The sequence below is a fragment of the Microtus pennsylvanicus genome, chromosome 11, assembly GCF_037038515.1.
Source record: "Microtus pennsylvanicus isolate mMicPen1 chromosome 11, mMicPen1.hap1, whole genome shotgun sequence".
In the NCBI taxonomy this organism is placed as follows: Eukaryota; Metazoa; Chordata; class Mammalia; order Rodentia; family Cricetidae; genus Microtus; species Microtus pennsylvanicus.
The window spans coordinates 60,042,297-60,070,212 of record NC_134589.1 but is presented as its reverse complement, the minus strand read 5'-3'; the positions used below and the strand labels follow the sequence as shown (position 1 = coordinate 60,070,212).

Sequence of the window (27,916 nt, the reverse complement as noted above, 5' to 3'; positions counted from 1 at the left end):
AAGAGAGCGCGTTGGTGCAGAGCCTAGGAATTGGGTGTTACATAAACAACCTATGAAGGTCAGGGGCCTCTGAGCCTTGACCTTGGCCTGCTCATTAACCCTCCCCCATTCTTGGGAGGGGCTTTCTTGAAAAACTGTCTGTTTTTATTACCTTATGTATCCTTGGAAAAGTTTGTCTTAGGACAAAAGAGCATGGAAATTTGGGGTATCCTCCAATGACTATAGTACGAATACCTGCAGCCCTCCTTGATTTCAGCCAGCCTGATCCTCTCTCAGACTGGGTCAGGGCAGGCTTCCACGTATGCACAGAAGCAAAGGCCAGGCTGAATAGCTGGGCCTAAGGACAGAAGGAATGGGTCTTAGAGAAACTGAACAAGAGCCAGGATCAGAGACCAGAGATTGGGGGCTGGGGATGCAGTCCCTCAGGAGACATGGCTGGCATGTTCAGTTTTAAAAGAGAAAAATCAAGGTAAGCTGGCAGAGCATAAAATTCCTCTCTGTCTCTCTCTCTGTCTCTCTGTCTCTCTGTCTCTCTCTCTCTGTCTCTCTCTCTCTCTCTGTCTCTCTCTCGTGTTTGTGTCTAGGTTTCAACTTCCTAGACAGTTCCATATATCCCCAGCCTTGCCACAGAACAGTCCCTAGAATGGTTCATTCCAGGTCACAGTATAAATGTCCCAAACCTTAGTGACTTGGGAAAGGCAGCCATCAACTTGTCATGTTTCTCACAAGGAATCCACAGGAGGCCTTTGGTTACAAGCAAGTATCTGGTTTCAACTACAGTGCTCAGACTTGGGGAATGAGAGGAGCAATCACCAGTGGGGGTGATGGATTAGTGAGGGTTCTCAAAGGACCAGAACCAATAGGATGAATATAAGTATTATGTCATATATATTTATATTACAAATGTAAGTATATACTTAATGAAAAGTTATCAAATCAGTTTCTTAAAATAGTAGCAGCAAATTGTCTCACACATGAGAGCCTAAGAACCCAGTGGTTGTTCGGTCTGTAAATTGGGTACCTCGATGGACCCAATCTGGTGCTGAAAACCAGGAAGGTTCCTGGAGAGCTATTGGTCCTTAGCCAGTAATGGGAACCTAGAACCACTGGTTCTGATAATAGTGAAGGAAGCAGCAGCAGCAACAGGGTAAACAACTCAGAGAGGTCAGGCAAGCAAAAGGCAAGTCACTGTCTGCCATGGCTCTTTAATCCCTGCTGCTGCCTGAAGGCAACACCCACACTCGGAGTAGGTCTTCCCGCACCAGTTAAGGCCATCAGACAGTTCTCCAGGTGAGGCTTCCTGCTCAGGTGGTTCTAACCTGTAGGACATTTACACTAAAGCCAAGCACTACAGGAGCTGAGGCACTATGCCTGTCTCCTGGCCGCACCCTAGGCACTGCTGGCCAGTTTCCAGAGGCCTCCATCAGCCAAGGGGTAAAGGTCTGAGCACCTCCCACCCCATCCAGATTCCTTCTCAAGGAATCGTTCTCTACCCCACCAGAACAATAAATAAATAACCACTAATAATAATAGATAGTGAGGTAACGTGTGCCTAGCAATCTAAGGTTCTCAGCGTGTTGTCATGGGAACCAGGGCGTCAATTGATCCCCACAACCTGGCGGCTCGTACACAGTCTTCCAGAAGGAAACAGGCTCTGAGAGCTGAACAAACATCTCGGCTGCAGCCCCGAAGGAAAACTCTGCTGCCCTCTTATGTGCTGAGGCCCACATCACACATCTCTAACATCTCTTCTGAGTGCTCACAGGGGACCCATTCCCCACGCCCTGGGTGGCTCAGGCGTACTGTAGAGAACCTTCTAGATCCTGCCCTGTTCTCCCCTTTGCTTTTATGAGGAGAGGGAACAATCAGACTCCCAGAAGGGCCAGTTTTAGCCCCTGTGACAAAGACCCTCTACTTTAGCCTCTACAGCTTATTAACTTGGGAAAACCAACTCACTTTCTGGTTCTGTTTCAGCCTTTTTCTGCCTATGAAGCCAACCTCAACTGCTTAGCTCATCAAAAAAACTCAGTCGCGTTTATGAAAATGAAGTGTCGCCTGATTTTTAGAACTGCAAATAGAAGCGAATTCCTTCTTTAAACTAAATGTGTTGTAACTGGATCTTCTGATGACCAGCCCCAGGAATTCAAAGGCCCTGTGTAAGGGAGTTTGCCAGCAAAGGCCCGTGCCGAGGAGCCCAGGAAACCCCTCGTTCAGACGCAAGGCACTGAGCCTTGTTCCAGATTTCAGAGCTGACTAGAGAAAGGTGAGAGTCCGGCCCAGGGAGCCACAGAAATAGAGACATGGTACAGACAAGCGCAAGTCCCCACACTGCTCTAGCAGAAGAGAATGTGACCTCGGTTTGTGCTCTTGACTGTCACAGAATGCCCACGGCCAGCGGTTGGAGGGACGCCTCCCATTTTGGATTCCCCTTTCATGATGCACCCGTCAGGGTACAGAGCCAGGTTCTCAACCCAGGGCTCCAGTGGTCAGCCACTAATGGTAAAGGTGGTTCTTCTGTTTCGTTTAGCATTTCTAGATTATTCTGGCACTTTAAGATTTTCTATCCACCATGTTAATCAAAAGCAGAATTTTAGCTATTTTTTTTATTAAAAGGAAAATGTAGAGCCTCCCAAGCGTCTACTTATAAATAAGCAGATACCATAAACCTATGGATAATTGGGCAGAGCTATTGTTAGTTGGTGGACCCCTCAGAGGCTTGTCTTGGTTAGAAGTAAAGGGCACCAGGCGGTGGTGCCACACGCCTTTAATCTCAGCACTCAGGAAGCAGAGGCAGGTGGATCTCTGTGAGTTCAAGGCCATCCTGGTCTACATAGCTAGTTCCAGGACAGCTAGGGCTACAGAGAAACCCTGTCTTGAAAAACAAAACAAAACACAGACCTGAGGGCTATTGCCGTATCACACAGTGTGAATATGTGGGCAGCTCCCCTTAAGGCCAGCCACGGATTCCTTACTGAAGCGGTCACAGCCCAGGCCTCAGAGACACACAACACCAGCTGACACTCTAGTCTCTGGTCAGTGAAGGCCCTGGAGATAACAGCACTCACAGAGGATCTGTGTTGGAAAGGGCAGACACGGAAGAGAGATGGATGCCATCCTTCCAAGTTGAGAAACTTTTGGCATCATGCCAAAACAGGGTTATAGATACGAAGGACTTGGGCTGATTTCAAAGCTTGACTGTACCAAGAGATGTCTAGATTTGTAAAGCACAGCTCTGGTCCTGTGTGAGGGTGCTTACAGAGACACAAAGGCCCTGACCTTATCAGAGGTTTACTCCATTGGTGGAATGAATGCTTTAGAACTGCCGAAGGCCGGGCCGCGCTGGAGGAAGTGGGTCACCGGTGGGGCCTTAGGAGCTGTAACCTGTTCCAGCCCCTTCCTGTTGGCCTGCCACATCAAGGCCCTGGCGACATGGAGCCAGTCTCCCTCTGAAAGTGTGGACCTTCCTCATGTGAGTCGTTCTCACAGGTAATGAAACATCTTACTAACACAGACGCTAATAAACATGTTTAAGTTTCAGATACACGTCCTAAGCAACAAAGACTTTATTGGCAATGAAAACTTATAATTGCCTTAGGACAGGAGCTGTCTAGGTCTGATCAGGCTGCTACAACCCAGCACCAAGGGCTATCTTCAATAAGAGATCCAAATGCAGACATTCTTAGTTTCTTCCACGTTCTGTGTTCTTTCCGTGGTTTGTGACGGCCATCCTTCTGCAGGGTCTTCACGTGCTCCTCGCTGTATGTGTTTTTGCCTTGGTCTCCTCATCTAATCCACACATCAGAGCATACGGCCCACCCAATGCCAGCTTTTCTGCATCGGCATCTGTGGTTCTCCATTCCCTTCATCCTGGTCAGATCGACCTCAAAGCCATAAAGGTCTTAGCATTGCTGCTTCCTAGTCCTCTGAGGGCGAACACAGAGCCGCCATGTCTTCCCTGTCAAGATGGATGTATCCCTTCACCCACAAACCAAAACAGACTTTCTGTCCCTTAAGTTGACTTGTGCACAGCTAAGAAAAGGTACCACGTCAGAGGAGCTCCCGAAGCTGCCCAGGTTGACCTCTTGCTCCTGAGTTGAGTGATCCCCCTCCTCCCTAGAGCTGGTACCAGCATGTGCCTCCATGCCTGCAGTTTCTTATGTGGGACTTCACACGCAACTAAAAGCTTACACACATGCTGTGTGAGTGTGTACCACATGTTCACAGATGCTTGTCGAGGCTGGACTAGTGTGCTGTGTCCCCCAGAGCTGGAGTTACAGGCAAGCTGCCTGATGGGGGTGCTGTCTTCTGGAAGAAGAGCCGGTGCTCATGACTGCTGAACCATCTTCCCTGCCCCATGTGGAACTTTTGGCGGCTGTAATAGTCAGGCTCTACACCCACTGAAACAGTCTTCCTGAGCTAATGAGAGCTCACCAACTCCAGCCGTACTGGGAAGGAACAAGCATAGGACCAAAGTAGTCCCTCTGAATGTGGTTGGCAGCTGCATGGCTGGGGCAGACAGGGCCACTGGGCAGTGGCACCAGGATTTACCCTACTGCTTGTACTGGCTTTTTGGGAACCTATTTTCTTTAGATGGATACCTTGCTCAGCCTAGATATAGTAGGGAGGGCCTTGGACCTTCCCCAAAGCATTGTGCCTTACCCTCTCTGAGGAGTGGATGGGGCATGGGGGGGGGAGGGGGTAAATGGAGGGAATGGGAGGAACTTGTGGGAACTTGTATTGGTATGTATAATTTAAAAAAAGATAGTTTGTTTTCTTTTAAAAAAAACAGAATTTGGACATTATGTTTCTGTGTTTGGAAAAAAAATACAAAACAGTCAGACTCGGGGGACCCAATAAACATTTGCCCAAGTTTTAAGAAAGCAGGAAAGACAAAATTCAGACATGCTCTACCCCCTCCATAGATGGCTATTAAGTCCAGAAGCCCAGTTGTGGGGTAGGGAAGCAGAGGCTGAGGGGGATGGGCACTAAATGGTATTGCAGACAGCAGGGAAGGAAGAAGGCGGTGACTGTGGAGAAGCCGGAAGATGAATTAAGCATCCTTTTGGATCTTCATACTGGCCCACCACGGAGAGTGGGGATGGGGCGGGGACCCTGGCTGCTGGCAGTCAGCCCGTCCTCACAGACCGTCTCGACCCCCGAGCTAAAGTGGAAGCTGGGATCCAGATGGCTCCCTTCCTCAGTACCAGCTCCATGCCAACTGCCATACTGCCCACATCACTCTGTCAAGAAAAGTCCAAACAGGCAGGAAGTTGAGAAACGCGGCCTTCTGGTCCCTGGACTGCAACAACCCTACACTTCCCAGCTGACCCAGGCCCCTGAGACCCCTTCAGGAGTGAGAGGAGACTGGATACAGCCCGTCTGAGGTCCAAACTGACAGGAACAGAGCTGGGAGCTGGCTGTGCTCCAGAACTCTGTGCACGGCCCTCCTTTGACCAGCTGGCCTGTGCTCTCCTACACAAGTCAGACCAGCAGGACGTGTGGGTTTCTGGCAGCACCAGGCATTGGCAATAGACTGGCCTCTGTTCAGATACCGTTCTGACACCTCACTGGGTGGAGCCACTTCCCTGGCTCAAGCTGTTTCCTTAGAGTAAAACAGCCATCTCAGGACTGCAGAGAACTGAGCACGGTCGGGAAGCAAAAAGCTGCTCTTCACAGCCTTGAGGGCAAATGTGGTCCTCCCACCTCCCTGTGCCCAGACCTTCCCAGCACCAGCGGGCCTGGCCTTGACTCTCAGACCCCTCCCCACAGCCTCCCACCCTCCTTCCTCTTGTCAAGGGAAAAGCTGAGCCCTCGTGAAGCAGGGCCTTGAGGCACAGGCTTAGGGAGACAAGGAACTCAGTTTCTATAGTTGTTAACTGTCCTATATATTCACGGAACTCCTCCTAATATGCTGAATCCTTCAGACAAGAATCTCTAACACCTACCCAACTCCTCCAAAGATGGGGACATTGGCTCCATTTTACAGGGGTGAACTGAGGCAATACCTATCACTCCCAGCCAATGCCCACCTGACCTCTAATGCACTGGATCGCCTGCCCTCCCCACTTCCTCCATCCCGCTCTCCCTCTCTCCTCCTGTCTCCCTCCCTTCTGTGCTCACGTGTAATGTTTCTACTTCCCGTTTCTCTGACCCCCCAGCCAATCGCTCCTCCATGGCCTCCTAGTCCACGACAAGGCACCGTGAAACAGGCCCAGCAACTGCCGCAATCCATACCGCAGCACGCTTGTTGATGAAGCCAAATGTAGAGTCGTTGTAAAATGAGGTTGGGCAACAGGAAATGAACTCCTGACTCCAGAGGTCAGGAAGGGGGATGTCAAAAGGCTTCGAATGTGCTTCTGCTTCCAGCAACGGGGCTGACGGCAGAGTAGGGCTTCCCTACCTACATCTGGCCCAGCCAGTCCACTGCAGCTGACAGCACCCGGGCCACAGAGGAAGAGCACAGAAGCGAAGATGCCTGTGCGAATTCGGATGTGACCCATAGGGTCTAGGCCACTCTCCCTGGGGACCGGAAAAGGGAGCCTGACGGCCCTGGCCACCACTTCCTTCCCAGACATTCACCAACCTATTTGCAGCCAGCTGGATTTTTTTTTTTAGAAATGAAAACGAAAATGCATCTCTTCTGGAACAGGGAGCCTGGTGGAGTTTTCTCTGGGAGTGATTCCTGGGTATACACATATGGAAGGCCTGGTGCACAGCACTGTGTGTAAGTCACGCCATTTCGTGATTGCTTAAAGGGTTGGCACGTGCGGGAAGGAAGAGTGATGGATTTCCTTATACCATGAGCTAATGACACCTTGGCTGAGGAGGTGGCTCAGTGGGTAAGAGCACTTGCTCTGCAAGCATGAGGACCTGAGTTCAAATCCCCAGCACCCATACAAAACCTTGGTCATGGCTGCACGTGCCGATAACCCCATCTCAGCTTGTTGGCCACATACCACACACAATATGTCATGCCCACACAACACACAACATATACCATACACACATTATACCACGTAAAAACACACTGACTCATACACAATGTACCACATACATATACATAATACAGGCACACACACAAAACTAAAAACATTATACACACATTAGAATACCATAGCTATACACACAACAATGATGACCTTGGACATCATGTGTAAAACAAACATATAAAGATTCCAAAGGAAGGGAGAAAGCTAGGAAGTTCAGAGTCCTAGGATGGGCATGATGCAAGCTCCTCAGTCTTTGTCTCAGTATGAGGTAAGTTACGATCATGTCTGCTAGCGCATTCAGACAGGTGTCCTAACACTTAGTCCCCAGTTGGTGGTGCTGTTTGGGGAAGAAGTGGGACCCTTGAGAGTGGGGGCCTGGATGGAGGAAGGGCATCACTAGGGGTGGGTGATGTGGGTTTATACTCCCTCCCCGCTTCCGGTCCACTTTCTCTGTTTTATGTCCGCAACTGAGGATGTGCGCTCTGCTCTGGGCAACATGCCGGGCAGCTCATTCCTTTGGAATCAAAAGCTCAACAATGGGACCATCAGAAGACACCCTGCAAAAGGGAGGAAACTGTTTCTCTCTAGCTGGGGAGGTTTGGCAAGCAGAAACCTCCTAATGGTACCTGTCAGAGAGAGGCCCATCGCCCCACCCAACCACGCCCCTCAATGGGCAGGGACAAGGACTTTCAAACATTTGGGGTATCAGTGGGAGCCAAGCAGGAAGCTGCCCAATGACCATCAGTTCCTTCCCCTGCTGCCATTCATGTAAAATGTGCCCTTTACCCACCCATCAAACCCAGCAGGAATCCAGCAGTATGCGGAGCATGGATTTCTACCCTTGTCTGGCAGAAGGAAAGCAGTGCCACCCCCTTCCTCGGTGACAAGGACATCAGAGGAAGCCAGCTAAAATGGGTTTAAATAAAATGCATTTCCTTACAGCATAACATTAAATGTTCAGACTTCAACCAGAGAGGGTTTCCTATACCTAGAAACAGGAAGATCTCAAACTAAATGACGGAAATTGACATGGGGTGGCAGAAAGGCCTCATTATCATGTTGTTTGACCATGATTTGGGTTTTATGTTTTTCTTTTTTTTCTCCTTTCTTTCTGTCTTTTCTTATTTTATTTTATTTTTTTTGAGACAGGGTTTTAGTTTTAATACTACCTGGCTCCAAATTTAGAGATCCACCTGCCCCTGCTCCTGCCTCCTAAGTGCTGGGATTAAAGGGGCTGTGCCTTGGTTATACTTTTTAAAAGAGAATTTTATAAAGGCACTGTTGACATGCGTTAAGGAAACCAGCATAGATATTATGCCATCCTGGGTCTAGTACAGTTGAAAGCTATTATTGATATTTAAGGGACTGGTACTTGGCACAAGACACCCCAAGACCAAGTTCACGGCACAAATGAGATTTATTTGCCCCAGAGGGACAAAGGGCGGGAAGTAAGAGATAAAGACAGGAGAAAGAGGACAAGGGAGAAGGGGAAAGGAACAAGGGAGAGGAGGAAGGGAATTTGGAGTGGGGAACAAAGAGCTGCCTCTGGATGGAGAGGAGACAGATGTGACCTATAGGAACATGGCAGGTTATACAGACACATCAGGAAACCCCATGTTAGAATGAGGTGTTATATTAGTCAGGGTAGCCAAAAGGGGGCTTTGGACTGTTGGACTTTAATACTTTGATAGCTGGACCTTGGTAGTCATTCTCCTGGTTCCCTCCAAACCCAGTGAGGCTGCTATCCAGAGGGTGAAGCCATAAAAACAGGCACATCAGCAATTAAGGTATCTGGGAGTTTCCCAGACCTGGAGTGGCCTCAGCTCCTCCCAGCAGGTCCCAAGTCCCAGCAAAGACTTACCAAAAGAGTCAGAATGGGGGCCTGCCACCTGTAAGAAAATAAAATTCCGGTTTAAACCTGATAGGAATGCTGATACAAAAATCTTCTGCAGCTGGAGAGATGGCTCAGTTAAGAGCACTGGCTGTTCTTCTGGAAGACCCAGGTTCAATTCCCAGCACCCACATAGCTGCTCACAACTACCCATAACACCCGACACTGTCTGTGTTCTGTTTTGTGTGGCCACTTCAAAATGTAATTCAGGCTTAGTAAAAGCAGCAGGGGGAATCGGCCTTCACGGACTGGCTGACCAGAAGCTCTGCGGAAGCTCTGTTCCTTGATAGTCAAAAGGCCATTCAACAAATCAGTTCCCGCATACTGAAGTCTCTTATGTGGAGAAGTTGTCTTAAGAAGCCATTATTAAGTAAACACCGTCTTTATAAGAATTGCCATGAAAGTCTTATGACTGAGGTTATGCTAATAAGATCCTAAAATTCCCAAGAAAGAGCAACCTCATAAATCTCAGCTAACAATCGCTGGTGTTTATGAGATAATTCCAAGGCCTAAGTGGTCATCATGCCAGAATAAATGCCAGGTGCAAGGGCCCTATTACTATTCTACTAATCCGTCTTCCGGCCTTCGTGGGCATCACACACACAAGATGCATGACATGCACGCAAGCAAAACACCCATATACATAAAATAAAATAACAATTTTTGTTTTTGTTTTTCTAGACAGGGTTTCTCTGTGTAACATCCCTGGTTTTCCTGGAACTCACTCTGTAGACCAGGCTGGTCTCAAACTCACAGAGATCTGCCTGCTTCTGCCTCTCTAGTGCTGGTATTAAAGACATGTGCCGCCATGCCCAGCAATAATAATTTTAATAATAATTAAAAATAATTTTTTTAATTTAAAAAACCTTCTCAGAAGCTGGCCATGGTAGTGCATACCTTTAATCTCAGCACTCAGGAGAGAGGGGCAAGTGAATCTCTGTGAGTTCAAGACCAGTCTGGTCTACAGAGCAAGTTCTAGGACATCAAGAGCTACATAGTGAGACCCTATCTCAAAAGAAAAAAGAAGCTCCTCAGAGCTGAGGCCTTCCCACAGCAGTAGAGCATTCTTGGGACACTCAAAGACACTCGGGTTTGAGACCCAGAAGCTTTCTTCAAAATGTCTGCATGCGTATGAGTTGGGGTCTTGCACCAAAAAAAAAAAAAAAAAAAAAAAATCACGGACAGAGTAAAGCCGTCAGGAGGACTGAGAACAAAGCCGGGTTCTGTAGTCCTCCAGCCAGGGTGACTTAGCACTGCGCTGCAAGGCCGCACCAGCGAGAGTGCTAGGCCCTGAAACAGCAGGCGTCCCCACACCCTAAGGATGGATTCACCCGTCCTGCTGCTTCTCCCTTTTAACTTTCAAAGTTCTGTGAGTGTTCATTGAGCAAAACAATCGGTTTCAGAGTGTCCTTTCTGCGTGCTCTGTGGACTGTGCTCACCTCTGGTCCTGCCCCATCTTCCTTCCCCTCTTCTGCTAGTCCCTCCTCCTCTTCCCAAACACTTCCATGGTACACGATCTAGGTTCTGCACAGGAGAGAAAACATGCAATAATTGCCTTCTCGATTCTTATCTTGTTCAATATGGTTATCTTCCATCCATTTTCTGGCAAATGACATAACTCTGTCCTATTTAATGTCCGAACAACACCCCACTGTGTGGATATGAAACACATGTTCTTTATCCATTCATCTATGGGAGGATGCCGAGCCAGAGTGCTCAGCTTGGATACTGCGAGCCAAGCAGGAATAAACGTGGACCTGCAGGTATTTCCGTAGTGTGTGGAAGTCGATCCCTTTGGGAGTATTCCCAGAGACAGTGTAGCTGGACTGAACGGTGATTTGTATTAGTTTCTTGAGGAACCTCCATGCTGATTTCCATAGTGGTCATACTGTTCCCTTTTGCCCAGAATCCTCACCAACATTTGTTATTGTTTTTGTTGGTTTTTGCTTGCTTGCTTTGTCTTTAAGGGTGGCATTCAGGTTGGGATGAGACAGTATCTAAGAGTATCTTTTCACATAGTTTCTGGGTATTGCACTTTATCACTAGAGAACTAACTGTCTGCTCATTCCATTTGTCCATTTATCGATCATAGTGGGCTTTTTTGGTATTTAGTTTTTAGTCCTTTGTATATTCTAGATATTAATAACTTGTCATGTATATAGCTGGTGGAGAGATTCCTTGCACCCATACTGTAAGCTCTCTCTTCACTCTTTTCTGTGCAGAATCTTTGTAATCTATAGAACATAGTACTTGAAGTCTTAGCCAGAACGAGATGAAAGAAAAGAGAAAAAGTAAAAGCAATCCAAGCAGGAAAAGACAAAGGCAATGTTTCTCCATCTGCAAACAATATGATCTTAAAAGACTCTAAGGCAGCCAGGTGTGGTGGCACAGGATTTTAGTCCCAGCTCTTGGGCGGGAGATAGAGGCAGGAGGATCTGTGAGTTCAAGGCAAGCCTGGTCTACAGAGTGAGTTCCAGGACAGACTAGGCAGTTATACAGAGAAACACTGTCTCAAAAACCAAAAACAAAAGAAAAACAAAGCAAAAAACCCTAAAGCTCCATCAGAAAACTCTTAGATTTGATAACTACATTTCAGCGAAGTAGCGGGTTACAAAACAAATCAGCATTTGTGTGTGTGTGTGTGTGTGTGTGTATGTGTCTTGGACTGGGGAGACGGCTCAGTGGGTGAAGTCCCTGCTGCACAAGCATGAGGACCTGAGCTCAGGTCCTCAGTATCCCTGCAGTAGCTGGGTGTGGTGACATGCATCTGTAACCACATACAAGAGGTGTCATGGAAGGGGCAGACAGATGGGGAGAGATGGAGGAAGACTTTAGAGGACCCCTGGCCTCCATATCACAAGCACAGGCGAATGCGCGCACAAACACACACACACCAAAATGTAAAAATAAAAAACATGCTGAGAGAGACAACAGAAAAATAATTCTATTCACAATAATCTTTTAAAATACCTAAAAGTAAATCTAACTAAATAGGTAAAATAATTCTACAACAAAAACTTAAAAACACTTATGAAATAAAAGACTTTCAGAAATGGAAGAAGCTCTCAAACTCATGGACCAGCAGACATAATATTGTCTAAATGGCAATATCAAGGAAAGGAATCTACAGAATCAATATAGCCCCCACCAAAATTCCAATTATATTCTTCACAGAAATAGAAGAAACAATCCTAAAATCATATAGGGGAAACAAAGGACCCCCCAAAAACAAAAGCAACCCTCAGCAAAAAGAACAATACTGGAAGTATCAAAATAATTGATTTCAAAGTATACTAGAGCCACGGTAAGGAAAGCAATGTACACCAGCAAAAATCTGGCATGCAAACTAAGGAAATAAAGCAGTGGACCCTGAAATAAACTCGCATAGCTATGGCCACATAAGTTCTGACAAAGATGCTTTGCAATATATGGTGCTGGGAAGACGGGCTACCCACGTGAAAAGAAGGAAGCCATAGTCCTCCTCCATTCTGTACGAAAGTCAATGCAAAATACAGCAAATGCCTTAATGTGAAGTCCAGACTGAAGGTACTAGGAGAAAACACTGTAAGGTACAGGCAAGGATTTTCGGGAAAAGACTCAGAAGCTCAGGAGATAAAAGGAAGAATCGGCACGTTGGGGGTTGCACAAAATGAAAACACTTCTGCTTCTCAAGTCATTTTCCCCTAAAGTGATATCCCCCAGGACATCACACTTCTGTTACACTGCTGGCATGTGCCTGTATGGAATTACAAGGATGCCTGGGTAAGTCAGCATCCAACCTAGTTAGGAGCGAATAGGTCTGCCGTGTTGTGGTGGTTTGAATGAAAAGGGCCCCCACTGGCTCATATATTTGAATGTTTGGTTCCAAGTTGGTGGACTATTTAGGAAGGACTAGGAAGTGTGGTCTTGTTGGAGCAGGTGTGTTTTTAGGGTGGGCTTGGAGGTTTCAAAAGCCCATGCCAGCCCCCGTCCTCTCTTTCTCAGTCTGTCTGCTGCCTGAAGATCGGGATGTAAGTTCTCAGACACTACTTCATTGCCATGCCTGCCTGCTGCCACAGTCCCTGTCATGATAGACACGGACTAACCTTCTGTACTGGCTGGTTTTGTGTGTCAGCTTGACATGAGCTAGAGTCATCAGAGAGGAAGGACCCTCAGTTCAGGAAGTGTTTCCATGAGATCCAGCTATAAGGCATGGTGTGTGGTGGTGGTACCATATCTGGGCTAGTGTCCTGAGCTCTATAAGAAAGCAAACTGAGCAAGCCAATAATCAGCAGTCCTCCATGACCTCTGCATCAGCTCCTGCCTCCTGGTTCCAGCCTTGCTTGAGTTCCTGTTCTGACATCCTCCAAGGGAGGACTATGATCTGGTACAAGCATAGTGGGGTATTGCTGACATGGTGACAGACCTGACCATGTTTTGGGGATGTTTGTGGAAGAACTCTTGAACTTTGCGGGCTAGGATAGCCACTGGGTGTGGAGAGCTCTTTGGAATGTTCTGTGGGAACTTGGAAGATAATGATGTTGAGAGCAGTGTGGAGGATGGAGCAAGTTTAAAGATGTCCAGGGCCATTTGCTATTTTGAATTAAGATCCTGTGGTTCTGGTCAGCTGAAAAATCAGTGGTGATTAACAAGACACCAGAACTGCCAAAGTGAAACTTTGCTTTGCTGGGATGCTTGATGGTCGCTGGAGCTGAGAAATTGGCTGTGATTAAGAGACCACCAGCATCACTGAGGTGAGACCTTCAGGGACGTATTTCCTGGAGCACAGAGCAGCTGTGTTCCAGAAGTGACTGCGGTTGTGCCTTGTGCCAGCAACTGGACCTGGCAATGTGCAAGAGTCACCCAAGTGGTACTGGTTTTGAAGGCATGAGGCTTGGCACTGTGAGAGGCCAGGCGAGGCCATTGGTGAAGGTGCAGCCTCGGTAGCAGCTGAAGGCCCAGGACTGAAAGGGTCATGCAAAGGAGTGGAGGCTTGGCACTACGAAGGGTCCTATGAGAGGCTACTGGTGAAAGTGCAGCCCAGTTGCTGCAGAAAAACCCAGCATTTTGGAGATGCCAGTGCCATTGGGTGACCAGCAGCAGCAGTGGAGTGGAGCCAGCTGGAGTCCAGATGACAAGCTGTGTGTGCGGCAGAGGGCGGAGCTGGAGAAGTGACCCAAGCCCTTTAGAGGAGCCCAGAAGATCCTGAGTGGATCCCAGACATTGGACGGTTGGAATTTGGTTTTTCTTTGATTTGATTGTGACTGTGCCCTGGTTTTTCCTTTTTGAAGTAAGAAAGCGGCTTACAGGAGCGTATAGTTGAGAGACCTTGAAATTTAAAAGACTTTGTTTGGATTTTAAAAGATTGTCTATTTTGAAGGGACTGAGATTTTAATGTTTGAATTTTTAAAGACTGTGAGCTCTTAAAGTTATGTATGTTTTCCATGTGAGATCCTGGGGATGGGTAAGAAAGGAAGGATTGTGGCTTAATAGTGATGAGTGTGTCAGGCTGACAAGGGGCCAGTCGTTCTGGCTGATTTTGTGTGTCAATCTGACACAAGCTAGAGTCTTCAGACAGGAAGGAGTCTCAATTCAGAAAAGGCCTCCATGACATCCAGCTGTAAGGCATTTCCTTAATTAGTGATCAATTCAGGAGGGCCCACCCCACTGTGGGTGGTGCCATCCTTGGGCTGGTGGTCCTGGGTTCTGTAAGAAAGCAGGCTGAACAAGCCAGAAGAAGCAAGCCAGAAAGCAGCTCCCCTCCATGGCCTCTGCACCAGCTCCTGCCTGTAGGTTCCATTCCTGCTTGACTTCCTCCAATGATGGACTTTCATCTGGAAGTATAAGCCAAATAAATCCTTTCCTCTCCAACTTGTTTTTTGGTTATGGTGTTTTGGCACAGGAATAGAAACCCTAACTAAGACACCTACTGAAACTGTAAACAAGTCCCCAATTAAATGTTTTCTGTTATAATTTTGTGTTGGTCAGGGTGTTTCATCATGCAGTAGTACCCTAACTAGAACACACACTAAGCAGGCAACACAATGATGTCCACTCATTACGCAACCTTCAATGAGCTGGCATAATTTTTTTTTTCCCGAGACAGAGTTTCTCTGTAGCTTTGGAGCCTTCTCTGGAACTAGCTCTTGTAGACCAGGCTGGTCTCATTAAAAATATAGCTGTTATTCTTGAGCTGGTCTGGTTATTTATCATACCGACCTAATTCGTCAACAGAGATCCACCTGCCTCTGCCTCCTGAGTGCTGGGATTAAAGGAGTGTGCCACCACTGCCCAGATGGAATAATTTTTTCGACATTTCTTTTTCATTTTGTTTTTAATTGAGAGGTGTAGTGGTTAACTCCTTTATTTTTATTATTTTGATATATGTGGGTGTTTTGCCTGCATGCATGTCTGTGTTCCATTGTGTGTGCCTGGAGCCCACGGAGGCCAGAGAGAGAGCATCAGAATTCCTGGAACAGGAGTTACAGACAGTTGGGAGCTGCCATATGGGTGCAGGGAATTGAACCAGGGTCTTCTGTAAGAGCAGCCAACACTCTTAACTGCTGAGTTATCTCTCCAGTTCCATTTCGTGTTTTGTTTGTTTTTCATTTTTGGTTTTTTGAGACTGGGTTTCTCTGTGTAGCCCTAGCTGTCCTGGAACTCGCCTTGTAGACCAGGCTAGCCTCGAACTCACAAAGATCTGCCTGCCTCTGCTTTCCGAGTGCTGGGATTAAAGGCCTGAACACCCAGTTCCATTTCATGTTCTTATTTTAAAGATTTTACTAGTTGAAAGTTTCGTACATTCATACAATGTATTGATCGTGCCCATCCACTCTTCCTCATTTCCACTCTCCCCCGTGTGCCCCGTCTGTCTCCCAACTTCATGTCATCTTTTCTTTAAGCTGTCATTAGTAATCACTGAGTCCAGTTAGTGCTGCGCATGTAGGCAAGGGCTTGGACATCTCCTGTGACATGTGGAGCCTGCCAGTGGCTGGTAACTCTTCAGACAGTATCTTCAGAGGAAGGGTTCTGACTCCTTGTATATGCTTCCAAAATTCTTTCCGAGGCACTAAACTAATGCCTGAAGCTAATCCTTAGCATTTGTGTGAAGGACACCTGCCAGCAGAGAGCCTGCCTGGACACCACAAGTGCATATTATCTTCAGAAAAAATCTACAGATTTCATAAAAAGATGAAATTTTCCTTGTTTCTGCTCCTACATTATAGTCTCAAAAGTCGCTCTTACTTAACTTTGAACATGCGTTTTTTGTTGTGATGACTTCTCCCCCCCCCCCGCCATTATTTTATTCTTGTAGCTTTGTGCTAGTATTGCTGGAGATTAGGATTAGATACAGCTGTCTTACAGGAACAATCCAGAGTCTTAAACCAGATGAACGTTTCTCTTCCACATAAGCATCAGGGTAGGGCAGTGCAGGCCTGGCCTCCACCCACTCTACAATAGACTATGCTTCTATTGCCCCCCCTTCCCCTCCCGACACTGGCCATGAGGCTCTAGTCTCTGTCTGAGGCAGCAGCCAGATCTCCAGCCATCAGCCATCCACCTTCAGAGAAGCAGAAAGAAAAATGGAGAGCCACTTATCTTCCTTTTGCATCTTATTGGCCAAAATTCAGGCATGTGACCTCACCCAGCCACAAGGGAGACTGGACGGTGAGCCAGCTAAGAATCTGGACTAACGTAAGAGTGACTAGCACGGAGTGGCCAACTCTGTCTTCCACAGACAAGGGTGAAAACTGTTGAGTGCGACCCACTCATCTGAGAACGATCATCATGTTTATGATGACGATGAGCCAATCTGAGCTAAATCACTACTACAGCGCACCAGATAGTCTTCATGGGAGGCCACCGCGTCAGCTTCAGCTCCTGCTCTGAACCTGACTTCAGTTAACAGCAGGCGGCTCGGAAAACAATTACCCGGCTAAGCTGTAACTAATTAGGCAGTCTGCACACACTTGTTTGCTATAAGAGCTGTCAGAGCCTATTATTCCTGGGAGTTGTCTGAGTCGGCCTTGGCCTTGGACTGCCCCGTTCACAAATCACTTTCTTGTTGCTTTGCTCTGTTTTGGTTATAATCACTCAAATAAACTTGAGTGTAATTGGGTTAAGACGTCTTCACTTGACAAGTAGGTGTGGGCACTGTTCCTGGAACTCGCTTTGTGGTACTTGAACCCCTACGCCTCCAAGGAGTAGATATGATCGTCTTCATTCCATGGAGGAAGAAACCGAGGCACAGAGGAATCTGCCCAAGTCATCCCAACTTCCCAGATGGTGGCATGTGAGTTTCAACACTGGCAGCTAGCTCTGGAAGGCCCAGGGCTCAACACAACTACAGAGAGGTCTCCAGCTAGCAGCCACACACCATGTCAAGCAGGCCCCACGGGACTCTTTCTGGGTCCAAGAGAGGATCTAAGTCAGAGCTATCTGTTTGCTCTGAACATCTCACATGCTCGCCTGTCTAATTTGTGAGCTTTTGAGACATAAGTTTCGTTTCTAGTTCATTGTCCAAAACATGTTGGCCATTCCAGGGGCTGATTTTGCATCCCTGGCAGCCAACATATTGTATAACACATAGGTGCTCAAAACCCATGTCCTTTATAACTATACATGCATGGGCTTTGTGCTGGGTGCTGAGTGTGCAGAAATGGGAGACATGGATGTCGCCCACTAACACTCATGGCAAGAAGACTGGCGGGCGCCAAAGGGAGCAACCCAGGCAAAGGGCCAGGAACCTGCTAGCCAGAAGTCTGGGTAGCTAGACATAGCTAGAGTCTCAAGCAGCAAGGTCTTCAAGGAAGGCTGAGACAGATTGATTGTTCCTTTCACGTCCCAGGGGGAAATGTTGGCCTCAACCTTGAGGCAATGGAGGGCTAAATGGGAACACAGACCAGACACCTGGGACAACTCTGTACAGCATGCTGAGGCTGGAAGGAGAGACAAACAAATAGGAGAGGCTGCGTGGTAAGGATGGCAGGAGGAACACAGAAACCAGGCATGCTGGGGGCATGGGCTCCGGCAGGACAGAAAAGAAGAAACTGGTTGAGCGGGCAGCCCCAAGAACAGATGGTCTTGGAAGGGAGGAGGGGCAGAACGAGAAGAAACAAAAGCAATCCAGATGGGCCAGGGAACTGTGGGAGAGGGGAGGGTGGGAGTATAGACACCCAGCAGGGGAGGGGGCCAGAAAGGAGTTGGAGAGGGCCTTGGCTCCAGTTGAGGCAGACAGAACTGCTGGCCGCCTGCAGCTTTGTGCTCAGGGCTCAGAAATGTCCCAGGCTTGCCAAAAGACTGCCTGGCCCCTGCTGGCCCCTGCTGGCCCCTGCTGGCCCCTGCTGGCCCCTGCTAGTCGTATCTCCTACCAGGCCAGGCAGCTCCCACATCAGGAGCTTTGGGGCTGCCTACCCTACCTAGCCTTCCCGAGTAGGGACCCCTCTCTCTCTCTCGGGCCCAAGGACACCTTGACCCCTCCCCACCCCCAAATGACTGCTTAAACAGGCTAGACAGGAATGGGAGAGAAGCAGACATTTGCAGCGGGCCTGTCAGGAAGCAGGGGGTGGGCAGAGGCCAGCTGGGCTTGCCAAGGGGCCCACAAGTCCAGCAGGGAGGGAGGCAGAATGGGGTCTAGAGAGCAATCGCAGCTGTTAAGGAGTTAATGTCTGGTCCACACTGCTTCCCTGACAGGCCTAATGAGACCCAGGTGGTCCCCTGGCCCCTAACAGTGTAAGCTGATGCTGGGGGCTGGCTATTGGGATTGGGGGGGGGGGGACATTCTGCAGTTCCAGGGGCGGGGCTGGGTCTGTGGGCTCAGACCCAACACATAACTGTGGGCGGTTGCAGTCTGGGGCCCCAGACAGCCTGCCTCTCTGAACTGAGCTGACAGCATGAAGGTACTGGTCTGGGGGATCAGGACCATTTGTGGAGATAAGCCACTTGCCAGATAGTAGGCAGAGAAGCATAGCAGGGATCTCTCGAAACTTAAGCTCTGGGGATACCGAGCATTTCCCAGAGAGCAGAGAAGGAAAAAGTAGACAGAGGGCATGGTTTCAGCAGGGGGCAGGAGGTGGAGGGCCGGGAGGTGTCTGACCCATGCTGGGGGCTACACTCAGCTGTCTCCCACCACCAGGCTCTCCCAGCTCTGCCTCTGCTGCTGCTGCTGCTCTCTATACCTCCCTGTGCCCCCCAGGCCTCCGGGATCCGGGGAGATGGTGAGTAGACTCATTCCCGCGAGCCATTGTGAGCCAGGCTCTGCGGGACTGCTCCCTCCTCTACAAACTGGCAGTGGCCCCGAGAGAAATCTTGATTTCTCATGACAAGGTCCCTTAGCCCTGGAGAAAAACAGGGGCCCTGAGGTGTCCTTTATGTCTCAGTCTTTCTCCTTGCTGTCCCCACACTGTCCCTCTCAGCTCTGGAGAAGGCCTGCCTTCCGCAACCCCTGGATTGTGATGATATCTACGCTCAGGGCTACCAGGCAGATGGTGTGTACCTCATCTACCCCTCTGGCCCCAGTGTGCCAGTGCCTGTCTTTTGTGACATGACAACTGAGGGTGGCAAGTGGACGGTAAGTAGGCAAAGGGGCCCTAGCCAGACATGGTTCAGACAGCGGCATGATTCTGAGCATCACGTCTGCAAACTGGGCTCCTCATCTTTATGGGGACTGGATGCAGGGCTGCTAACACTTCCGCGCTGGTGGGTTAATGCTTGCTGTCCTCACAGTGGTCCTGTTAGGTAGGTGCCTTTCCCAAATGAGGAGCTGCAGATCTAGAGAAGTAGTGTTGCTTGGCTTGGGCCACGCAGTGCCAGAGCTCACAGCCAGGTATTCTAGATCCCTCTGCTCCCTTTTTACCACGCAATGCTGGGATGGAATCCAAGGCCTATATGCTAGTTTGGTGTTTTACCACTAAGCTGTCCCTGGCCCCCAACTCCCCCTTAATCTTTTCCCCTTCCTGTCTCTCAATGGACAAGAGAACAGAGAGGGACCCCCTTTCAGCAGCAGATGGTCAGGGAGAGGCCAGGAGCCAGTGTGTTTTGTTTCCACAGCTCCCCAATACTCACTCAAGTCCTTAATAAACTGGCTCAGCAGTGCCAGGCCTGGTTGGCAAGGCAGGGCAGGGCAGGACAGGACAGGGCAGAGTCCCTGGGGGTACTGAATCTCCATCATCCACTCCCTTGTCCTCTTGCTTCTAGGTTTTCCAGAAAAGATTCAACGGCTCAGTGAGTTTCTTCCGGGGCTGGAACGACTACAAGCTGGGCTTTGGCCGTGCTGACGGGGAGTACTGGCTGGGTAAGGTGGGGCCACGGGGTAGGGGCTGCCCCTCAGCCAAGTCTTTGCTGACCAGCCGCTCCCCTCCCCTAGGGCTGCAGAACCTGCACCTCCTGACACTGAAGCAGAAGTATGAGCTGAGGGTGGACTTGGAAGATTTTGAGAACAACACAGCCTATGCCAAGTATATTGACTTCTCCATCTCCCCCAACGCAGTCAGCGCTGAGGAGGATGGCTATTCCCTCTATGTGGCTGGCTTTGAGGATGGCGGGGCAGGTACCTCTATCAGCTTCTTCAGGGGCAGTGGCAGTGGGAGGGGGAGCAATTAACATAGGATTGGCCCTGCCCCATTGACTCCTCAATGCCCCTCCTTCAACCCTTCTGGGCTCTCTCCAGACCAACTCCAGCCACCTGAACCACAGCCCTAGGGAACGCGGGCCGCCCTGGCCCTGCTCCAGGCGGCTCTGCAGAACAGCTGTTTCTCTTTGTGGCTCAGGGAGGGTGCCTCCATTCCAGCAGGATGCCACATGATGCGGTCCCTCAGGTCATTCATCACCTGCTGTCACTCACAGCCTGCCAGCACAGGCTCTGCTCCTGGTCTCAGCAGCTCTTTCTCCCTCCTGCCAGGTGACTCCCTGTCCTACCACAGTGGCCAGAAGTTCTCCACCTTCGACCGAGACCAGGACCTCTTCGTACAGAACTGTGCAGCCCTCTCCTCAGGGGCCTTCTGGTTCAGAAGCTGCCATTTTGCCAATCTCAATGGCTTCTACCTGGGTGGCTCCCACCTCTCTTATGCCAACGGCATCAACTGGGCCCAGTGGAAAGGCTTCTACTACTCCCTCAAGCGCACTGAGATGAAAATTCGTCGGGCCTGAGGGGCTGGCCCAGGCAGGCCCTATCTCTCCCCTGGAAGCCCCAAGTCTCCATGCTGTACCCATAAGATACTGCTTCCACTGCTTTCTGAGCACCAGCAATGCCCTGGCAAATCCCTGTCTGGGGTAACCATGTCTAAGTCAGGCCCTGCTTGCCTTTCTGTGGCCCAGCCATTCCAGCCTGGTCTAGCAGAACTCTACAAAAACTCCAACTTGCTCCTATTCCCTCCAGACAGCCGAAAGCTATAAGCTACCTGCTGGCTGGCAGCGGGCACACTCCTTCGCGCTCCACCTCAGGCTGTCTCCTTACTGCAGACCCACCTGTTTGGGGCTACTCTAGACAGAGTAACGCAGCACCTATGGCACTCGCCAGCCAGCGCTCCACCACCACACTTCCCACTCTCGGTCTCCCCCTCTCCAGAGTGAGCACCATGGAGCCCAACCCCACTTGCTGCCTAGTTCTTCAAAGTTCGATGCCAAAACAATATTCACCACAGCAACAACTCACCAACGCTGAAGTAGCCACTGGCAAGATGGCATGTTAACTAGGTCCCCTGTTTGCCCAGTGATTGTCATGAAAGGCAGCAAAGAACAATCTGTGGGACTGGGAATGGGAGGGAAGTGGAGGTCTCAATAAACCTTCAGGATCTGATGGACTGGCTTTGTGGACAAACATTTACTTGAGCCCAAATAATACGGGCACCTGGCTCTTCTTTATATACCTATTGCTGGTGTTCTTACCCCAACTCCAGAAATGACACACAGTCAGGCTAAAGGAAACCTTGTATTTCACAGACTTTATTTTGATGGCAAAACAAATGCATATTACAACAATAAAAATACAATACTGAAGAAGACCACTCAGGGGGGAGTAGAGTCTCCCAATCCTGCTATGGCTCGGTGGTGGCTCAGATGGCTGCTTAAGGCTGAAAGGTGGGTCTGAGATGAACCTGCAGAGTAATTCAGGCTGAGCCTCACCTGCCAGTGCCAAGGCTGCAGGCCTCTGGATTGCATCCCTGGACCTTGAAGCTGGGTCTCTCCTGGCAGCAAGGCACAAGCTGTGGGTTTCAGGGCTCCTGGAGGTCAGGCAGGTCGGCCAGCAGCATTGGGGAATCCATCTGGATCTCGCGCTGCAGAGACTCGATGTCAGCAGGGTTCATGCCGTGGCCCTCAAGCCAGTCAGCAAGGAGGGAGGCTGAGAGTGAAGCTGAGTCTGCCTGGCTACAAGGAAAAGGAATTGGGTTGGGTGCTCTCAGCCAGAGCCAGCTGGGCAAGCATCCAAGGACCCTGCTATAGCCCCGTTCCAGGAGCTCAACCCAACCGTCTTACCCATCCTGTGGCCCATCAGCCACACCCATATCGAACGATTGGTTTAAGAATTCCTCCAGGTCAAAGCCAACACCATAGCCAGCCCCACTGCCCTTTGGAGTGCCTGAGAACACAGGAGGCAGGGGGTCCTCGACCTGCAGGGACAATAACAGATTATAACACAGGTGCCAGGAAGGACAAATTAAGGTCAGCAGGACAGTTTGCTATTACTAACCACTCTAACCAGATATTCTAGAACATGAATGCTATCTCGAAATCAAGTACTAGTGCAAGGGAATGGGAGCTGTCTCCAAGCCAGACACTTTCCAAGCAAAGTCTACCTCCCACAGCCTCTTCATGAGCAATGGGCAGGCTCCAGGTGAGGCTACCTCTATTACATCATTTCACCCAATATGGACAACCCAAACCCACCTGCCAGGACCCAGATCAAGGTATCCTGGGTCTTTGTCTCTCTTCTCACCTGAGACTTGGACAGTTGCTGGGTCACCAGGTTGACATCAGGTGACTCTGATGTGGAAGGCTGAGGGGCTCCCCCAGGATCTGGAGGTGGTGGGCCAGATGGGAAGTAAGGCAGAACTTCTGGGGCATTGGAGCCAGGCAACCCACCAGTTGGCACAAGTGACTGAGAGGCCAGAAGGCTAGTGGAAGGGGCAGTTTGGAGTGGGGCAGGGGCAGGGACAGGTCCAGGAGGGCCAGAAGGCTGGGGAGCGTGGCCAGGGGGTGGGCAAACGGGCTGGGAGGCAGGACCAGGAATAGAGCCTGCAGGCTGTAGAGGAGGACCAGTGGACTGGGATACAGGGCCAGTGGGAGGACTCGTGGATTTGGCAGGGGCTGGGGCTGGGGCTGGGGCTGGGGCTGGGGCTGGGGCTGGGGCTGGGGCTGGGGCTGGGGCGGGAGCAGGAGGCCGAGCCATGCGAGTCCACCGCTCTAGCAGGCTTCGGTCATTGTCACTAAGCACCAGTCCAGCCAGAGGGTCAGTAGAGGGGCCCCCCAAGACACCAGCCCCCCTTTCCTTGCGCTCCCGCTCTTGTCGTCGCTTCTCCCGCTCCTTGGCTCTCTCTTGCCGCCGTCTACGCTTCTCTTCTCGCTCTCGCTGGCGTTCCTGAGCTGTCACAGGCTTTCGAGGTTCAGGTGCCTCCAAGGGTGCACTGGGGCCATCTGCAGGGCAGTTGGACAAGGGAAAGGTAAGGGCTTACCATCCTGTCCGACAGTCCTCGTCTACCACTCCACTCCCCAGCCAGCTGCTAGACCCACGAAGTACCTCTGAGCCGGCTCCTCAGGGACTTGAGCAGGGCAGCTTTGAGGGCTGCTTTGGTATTGTCAGAGATGGCACCCTCTCTTTTTGGTGGGGCAAGCTCACTGGCTGGGGGTGCAGGCTGCAGAGTCAGATCAACAGTGTCAGGCGCAGGGCCAGAGCATGGTGGTGGTGCTGGAGGAGGTGACTCCATGGCACAGTCTCCACTTGGAGCCCAGGGACTGGGCATCTCAACATCTGGACACACAGGCTCACTAGCCACAGGCTGCAGAGATGGCTGGAAACGGATTTGTTGGCGGATGCCCTCCCGTCGGGCATGGAAGTCCTCAATCTCAGCCACAATGGCCTCCTTAATGCGCTCCCTGGTAAGGGCTTCACGGTCAAAAGCGAAGTCAAAAGGTGGAGCACAATCAGGCTCATCATCAGGGTCATGGTACTTAGCCAGGAAGGGGTGACGAAGGGCAGCAGCAGCTGAGATCCGGGCACTGGGTTCAAATCGCAACATGCGGCCCAGCAATGAGAGGGCCTGGCGGTCAGCACCTGGGTATACCGTCTCCCAGGGCACAGGCTGCCGTGGTGGCAGGCTCTGGATATAGGCCCGCACCCTTTCAGCCCCCACAGCCTGAATCACAGCTGGCGATGGGGTTCCCAACACCATCATGATCAGCTGTAACTGGTGCACATAGTTTTTGCCCGGGAAGAGCTGTCGCCGAGCCAGCATCTCCCCAAAGATGCAGCCCACAGACCAGAGGTCAATAGCCTGTGTGTACTCATGCAGGGAAAGCATGAGTTCAGGGGCACGGTACCAGCGAGTGGCCACATACTCGGTCATGAAGTACTGGTGTTCGGCAGGGGAGGTACACAGGCCACGGGCCATTCCAAAGTCACCAATCTTGAGCTCGCAGTTCTCATTCACCAGAAGATTGGAGGGTTTCAGGTCACGGTGGATGACTTGGGCAGAGTGCATGTACTTGAGGCCCCGAAGCAGCTGATACAAGAAGTAGCGCACGTGCTCCAGTGTGAGTGGCTGTGAGGAGTGGATAATCTGGTGAAGGTCGCTCTCCATGAGGTCCAGTACCACATAGCTGGAAATGGCGAGACAGGTGTGAACTGGCCTCTTCACACTACAGACAAGCCCCATCCTCACCTGCCCTCCCAGCCTTATGCTGAAACCCCAAAGGATGAGCAGCATGGTATGAAAGAATGGCATCAGGTTCCAGACTTTTCTACAGCTTTTTAGAAAAGATTTTTAAAGTTTCATGTGTATGTTTCTCTGCATGTATATATGTATACTACAGAGACCAGAAGAGGGAGTCTGAGTCCCTGGAACTGGACTTACAAATGTCTGTGAGCCTCCATGCAGACACTGGGAACTGATCCCGGGTCTTCTGCAAGAGCAGCAACTGCTCTTAACCACTGAGCCAATGCTCTAGCCCCAACTTTTCCACTACTTTTTGCCAGATCATTTTCTCCATAGACCTAACTCCTCTGTTAGGTTTCTTTTAAAAAGGTGTTTAGTTATACCAGGCTTGGCCAGCACGGTTAATTTTGGAGCAGACTCTACTGTTTGCCAGCAGTTACTGGAAAAGCTGTGATGAAATCGTGAAAGTCTGTCAATTTTCTATTTTTAAGAAAGTTATGTCTGCCATCAGAACAGGAAGGTGTCATGACATTACAAGGTCCTGTGTCGGCTACCTTATAAAATTTGGACCTGTTCTGTTTCTCTCACACTCCTGTTGTTGTTTGGGTTTGCGTTGTCATTTGAGATAGGGTCTCATGTAGTCCAGGCTAGCCTTGAACTTACAATACAGCCAAAGCTGGCATGCCCAAATAAAGAAATATAGATCCTTTCTCTTTTTTCCCCAGTACAGAAGAGTCAACCTAAACCCTCAAAGATGCTCATCAGTCTCCTACTGACCTATATCCCCAGCCCTTGTACTCTTCTTGAGAAACAAGACTTGTCCCTACCAATGTCCTACAGGAACACAGGTCCTGGAATCGTGGGACTCCTTCCAGCCTGTCTCACATTAGGTTCAGCGGCCCTTAACCAGACTTCTAACCTGGTCTCAACAGTGTCTCCCTCTCCTATCCCACTCCTTACACAGATTTGAACTCTCCATAGGGCACAGTTGGCCTCAGGATGTCCTTGATGGCGATGATATTGTCGTGCTTGAAGTGTTTGAGGATCTTCAGTTCCCTGAGGGTCCGTTTGGCATTGGTCACCACGTCAAAAGCATTGGGTATCTTCTTGATGGCCACCTGCTGGCCTGAAGAGCCGGGAAAAGGCACATATATACCAGGGGATACCCTGCAGCAGCTGCAGGCCCCTCTGACACTGCCCTTCTAGAACCCAAAGAACAACAGGTACATCTCTGCTATGTGTGTAACATCAAATTTAAACGTCACAGCTACGCAGGAGGCAGGTACTAATAGCTCACACACAAAGGAGGCACAGCTAGTTAGTGTGCTCTTGACTGTACTACCCGAGCTCACTTCCCTGCCTCACCATATTCTCTCCATCCCAGATCTTTCCCGTTCCGCAACCAAACCACTGTGCCAATCTCTGGCTCTTCTCAAAGACAGCTTTCTGGACACCAAGGGGCACCTCTCTATTCTGGTTTACAGGGATCTCATTTTCCTAAGGAGAACGATGCTGACTGGGCAATGCAGGGTTCCTAAGAAGGGTACCTAACGGGGAGCTGGCACCGAGTCAGTAAGTGGCGAGTGGAACCAGAATCCCCGGTGCAGCTGATCCTCCCGGGACTGTGCGGGTTCCTCACCGCCTCTGGAAAGCAGTCCACACATGCTGGGCCTCAGGAAGCCAGCTCACCCGTGAGGCGGCGGCGCGCGGAGGACACCACCCCATAGGCCCCATTGCCTATGGTCTCGATGATCTCGTACTCATCCCCCACGTCAAAGGTCACGTCGAAGGAGCGGGCTTTGAGCAGGGCCAGGTTCTTGGCCACGACAGAGGCCGTGGAGTGGACGGGCTCTGCCTTCACCCGCCCAGGGGGCTCCCCAGAGCCGTCTTCGCCATCCTCTTCTTTCAGCGGTTCAGCCATGGTGTGAGTGGAGTCGCGGGTGAGAAGACCACCCCGAGGGCCTCAGTTTCCCCTCTGTGGGCCAGAAGGGAGGACCTGCGCAGCAGGCGAGAGGGGGCGGCTGGCGCGGCGAACCCAGTGCCCCGGGAGTAGGGGCTCAAGGGGGCGCGGCGCGGCCCCGGAAGAAAGGGAGGGGCGGGGCCCTGGGGCTCCAGGGACCGCACTCACCGACCCGCCGGGACCTCGCCGCCACGCCTCCACGGCAACTGGGGGTTCCCGGGTCCTGCCAACCCAGCGACGAGTAATCCCCTGGACTCGCTTACTAATTAAGGACCGCAGCCACCACTTCAGCCTCGCGCGCGTCAGGCCAGACCACCCCGCCGGCCGCCCCAGGACCACGCTCCTTCAGTGGCTGGCCAATCGTTGAGCGGTCCCCACGGAGATCCCACCCCTTCGTTTTACTCTATCCAATCAGGATTCACCGGACGAGGAAGCCGCGCCCTTGTCTTGCACGCACGCGCGCGCGCGCGCGCGTTCCCAGCTGTCCAGCTCGCGGCGGGAGACGCCCAAGGGGTGATGCGCGCACCTCGGGGGTGCGTGCGCAGCCCCGCAACGCTCTGACGCATGCGTGCCAGCAGCCTCAGGCGCTGGGAGAAGGGAGAGCAAAGCCCCACCAGGTTCGCCTGCACGTCAAGGCGTACAGTCTCCACACGCCCGAAGGGGCGGAGATACGATGGGGGGGGGCTGTTACCTAGGCAACAGGCTCCGCACACCCCCCCCACCTTTCCTTTGGGCTCCTCTTTCTTGTTAGCCTCATCTCCAAGGGGATTTGCATTGCACTTTTCTGGCGCCGGAAGTTCTGGCCATCTGGTCCCCAAGTAGTGATCGCAGAGACCCAAATCCTCCGTATTCTAGAGCATCGCTGACCCGGGCCACAGTCCCTGGCCTAGATGCACACGCCCTCTGGACCGCGACAGAACCAGTACCCCATTGTTTATTTCCACGCCATCCCGCTACGGTCATCCGGAGAAGGCCAAAGTGAGCGCTGTTAACCGAGAGTTGGAAACGTTCTCGGTAGGCAATTCTAGTGGGGCCCACTCCAAAGAGGTCAGGGTTTCCCGAAGAGACCAGAAAAATGTGGAGGGAAACACTGGGATGAAACTCAGTAAAGTGTGAGTGCCCGCTCGACATTTATTACGCCGTTCTAAACTAAAAGCTGAAGGTTGGGTCCCCACCAGAAATGAATTTTGGTAAGCATACACAGGTGTTTGTTGTCCCGCCTTTTGTA

At 50.7% G+C, this 27,916-nt stretch overlaps 2 protein-coding genes across 4 annotated transcripts; one reads left to right on the top strand and one right to left on the bottom strand.

Annotated features, from left to right (window-relative positions):
• The first annotated feature begins 18,685 nt into the window (after positions 1-18,685).
• Positions 18,686-21,655, top strand: Mfap4 (microfibril associated protein 4). 2 transcript variants are annotated; one of them, XM_075992279.1, is made up of 6 exons: positions 18,686-18,758; positions 18,995-19,076; positions 19,275-19,429; positions 20,056-20,152; positions 20,225-20,407; positions 20,759-21,655. In XM_075992279.1, the coding sequence occupies exons 1-6, from the start codon at positions 18,753-18,755 to the stop codon at positions 21,004-21,006; spliced, it is 771 nt and encodes a 256-aa protein (XP_075848394.1). In that variant the 5' UTR covers positions 18,686-18,752; the 3' UTR covers positions 21,007-21,655. The 2 variants fall into 2 exon arrangements, with proteins under 2 accessions (XP_075848394.1, XP_075848393.1); XM_075992278.1 differs by having other exon boundaries at positions 20,056-20,407; positions 20,759-21,119.
• A 306-nt stretch (positions 21,656-21,961) lies between these two features.
• Positions 21,962-27,006, bottom strand: Mapk7 (mitogen-activated protein kinase 7). 2 transcript variants are annotated; one of them, XR_012912386.1, is made up of 8 exons: positions 26,857-27,002; positions 26,418-26,724; positions 25,689-25,854; positions 23,594-24,672; positions 23,225-23,490; positions 22,793-23,175; positions 22,333-22,466; positions 21,962-22,224 (listed from the first exon to the last, which is right to left on the bottom strand). XR_012912386.1 is itself a non-coding variant. In XM_075992277.1 (7 exons), the coding sequence occupies exons 2-7, from the start codon at positions 26,647-26,649 to the stop codon at positions 22,071-22,073; spliced, it is 2,463 nt and encodes an 820-aa protein (XP_075848392.1). In that variant the 5' UTR covers positions 26,650-26,724; positions 26,857-27,006; the 3' UTR covers positions 21,962-22,070. The 2 variants fall into 2 exon arrangements, 1 of the variants encoding a protein (XP_075848392.1); XM_075992277.1 differs by having other exon boundaries at positions 22,793-23,490; positions 26,857-27,006.
• Between the last annotated feature and the right edge of the window lie 910 nt (positions 27,007-27,916).

Coding starts and splice junctions, on each gene's coding strand:
- Mfap4 (XM_075992278.1), top strand. Junction 19,077..19,274: donor CTCCGGGATCCGGGGAGATG/GTGAGTAGACTC, acceptor TGTCCCTCTCAG/CTCTGGAGAAGGCCTGCCTT. Junction 20,408..20,758: donor CTTTGAGGATGGCGGGGCAG/GTACCTCTATCA, acceptor CCCTCCTGCCAG/GTGACTCCCTGTCCTACCAC.
- Mapk7 (XM_075992277.1), bottom strand. CDS start 26,649: ATGGCTGAACCGCTGAAAGAAGAGGATGGCGAAGACGGCTCTGGGGAG. Junction 25,855..26,417: donor CGCGCGCCGCCGCCTCACGG/GTGAGCTGGCTT, acceptor CCGGCTCTTCAG/GCCAGCAGGTGGCCATCAAG. Junction 24,673..25,688: donor TATGGAGAGTTCAAATCTGT/GTAAGGAGTGGG, acceptor CGCCATTTCCAG/CTATGTGGTACTGGACCTCA.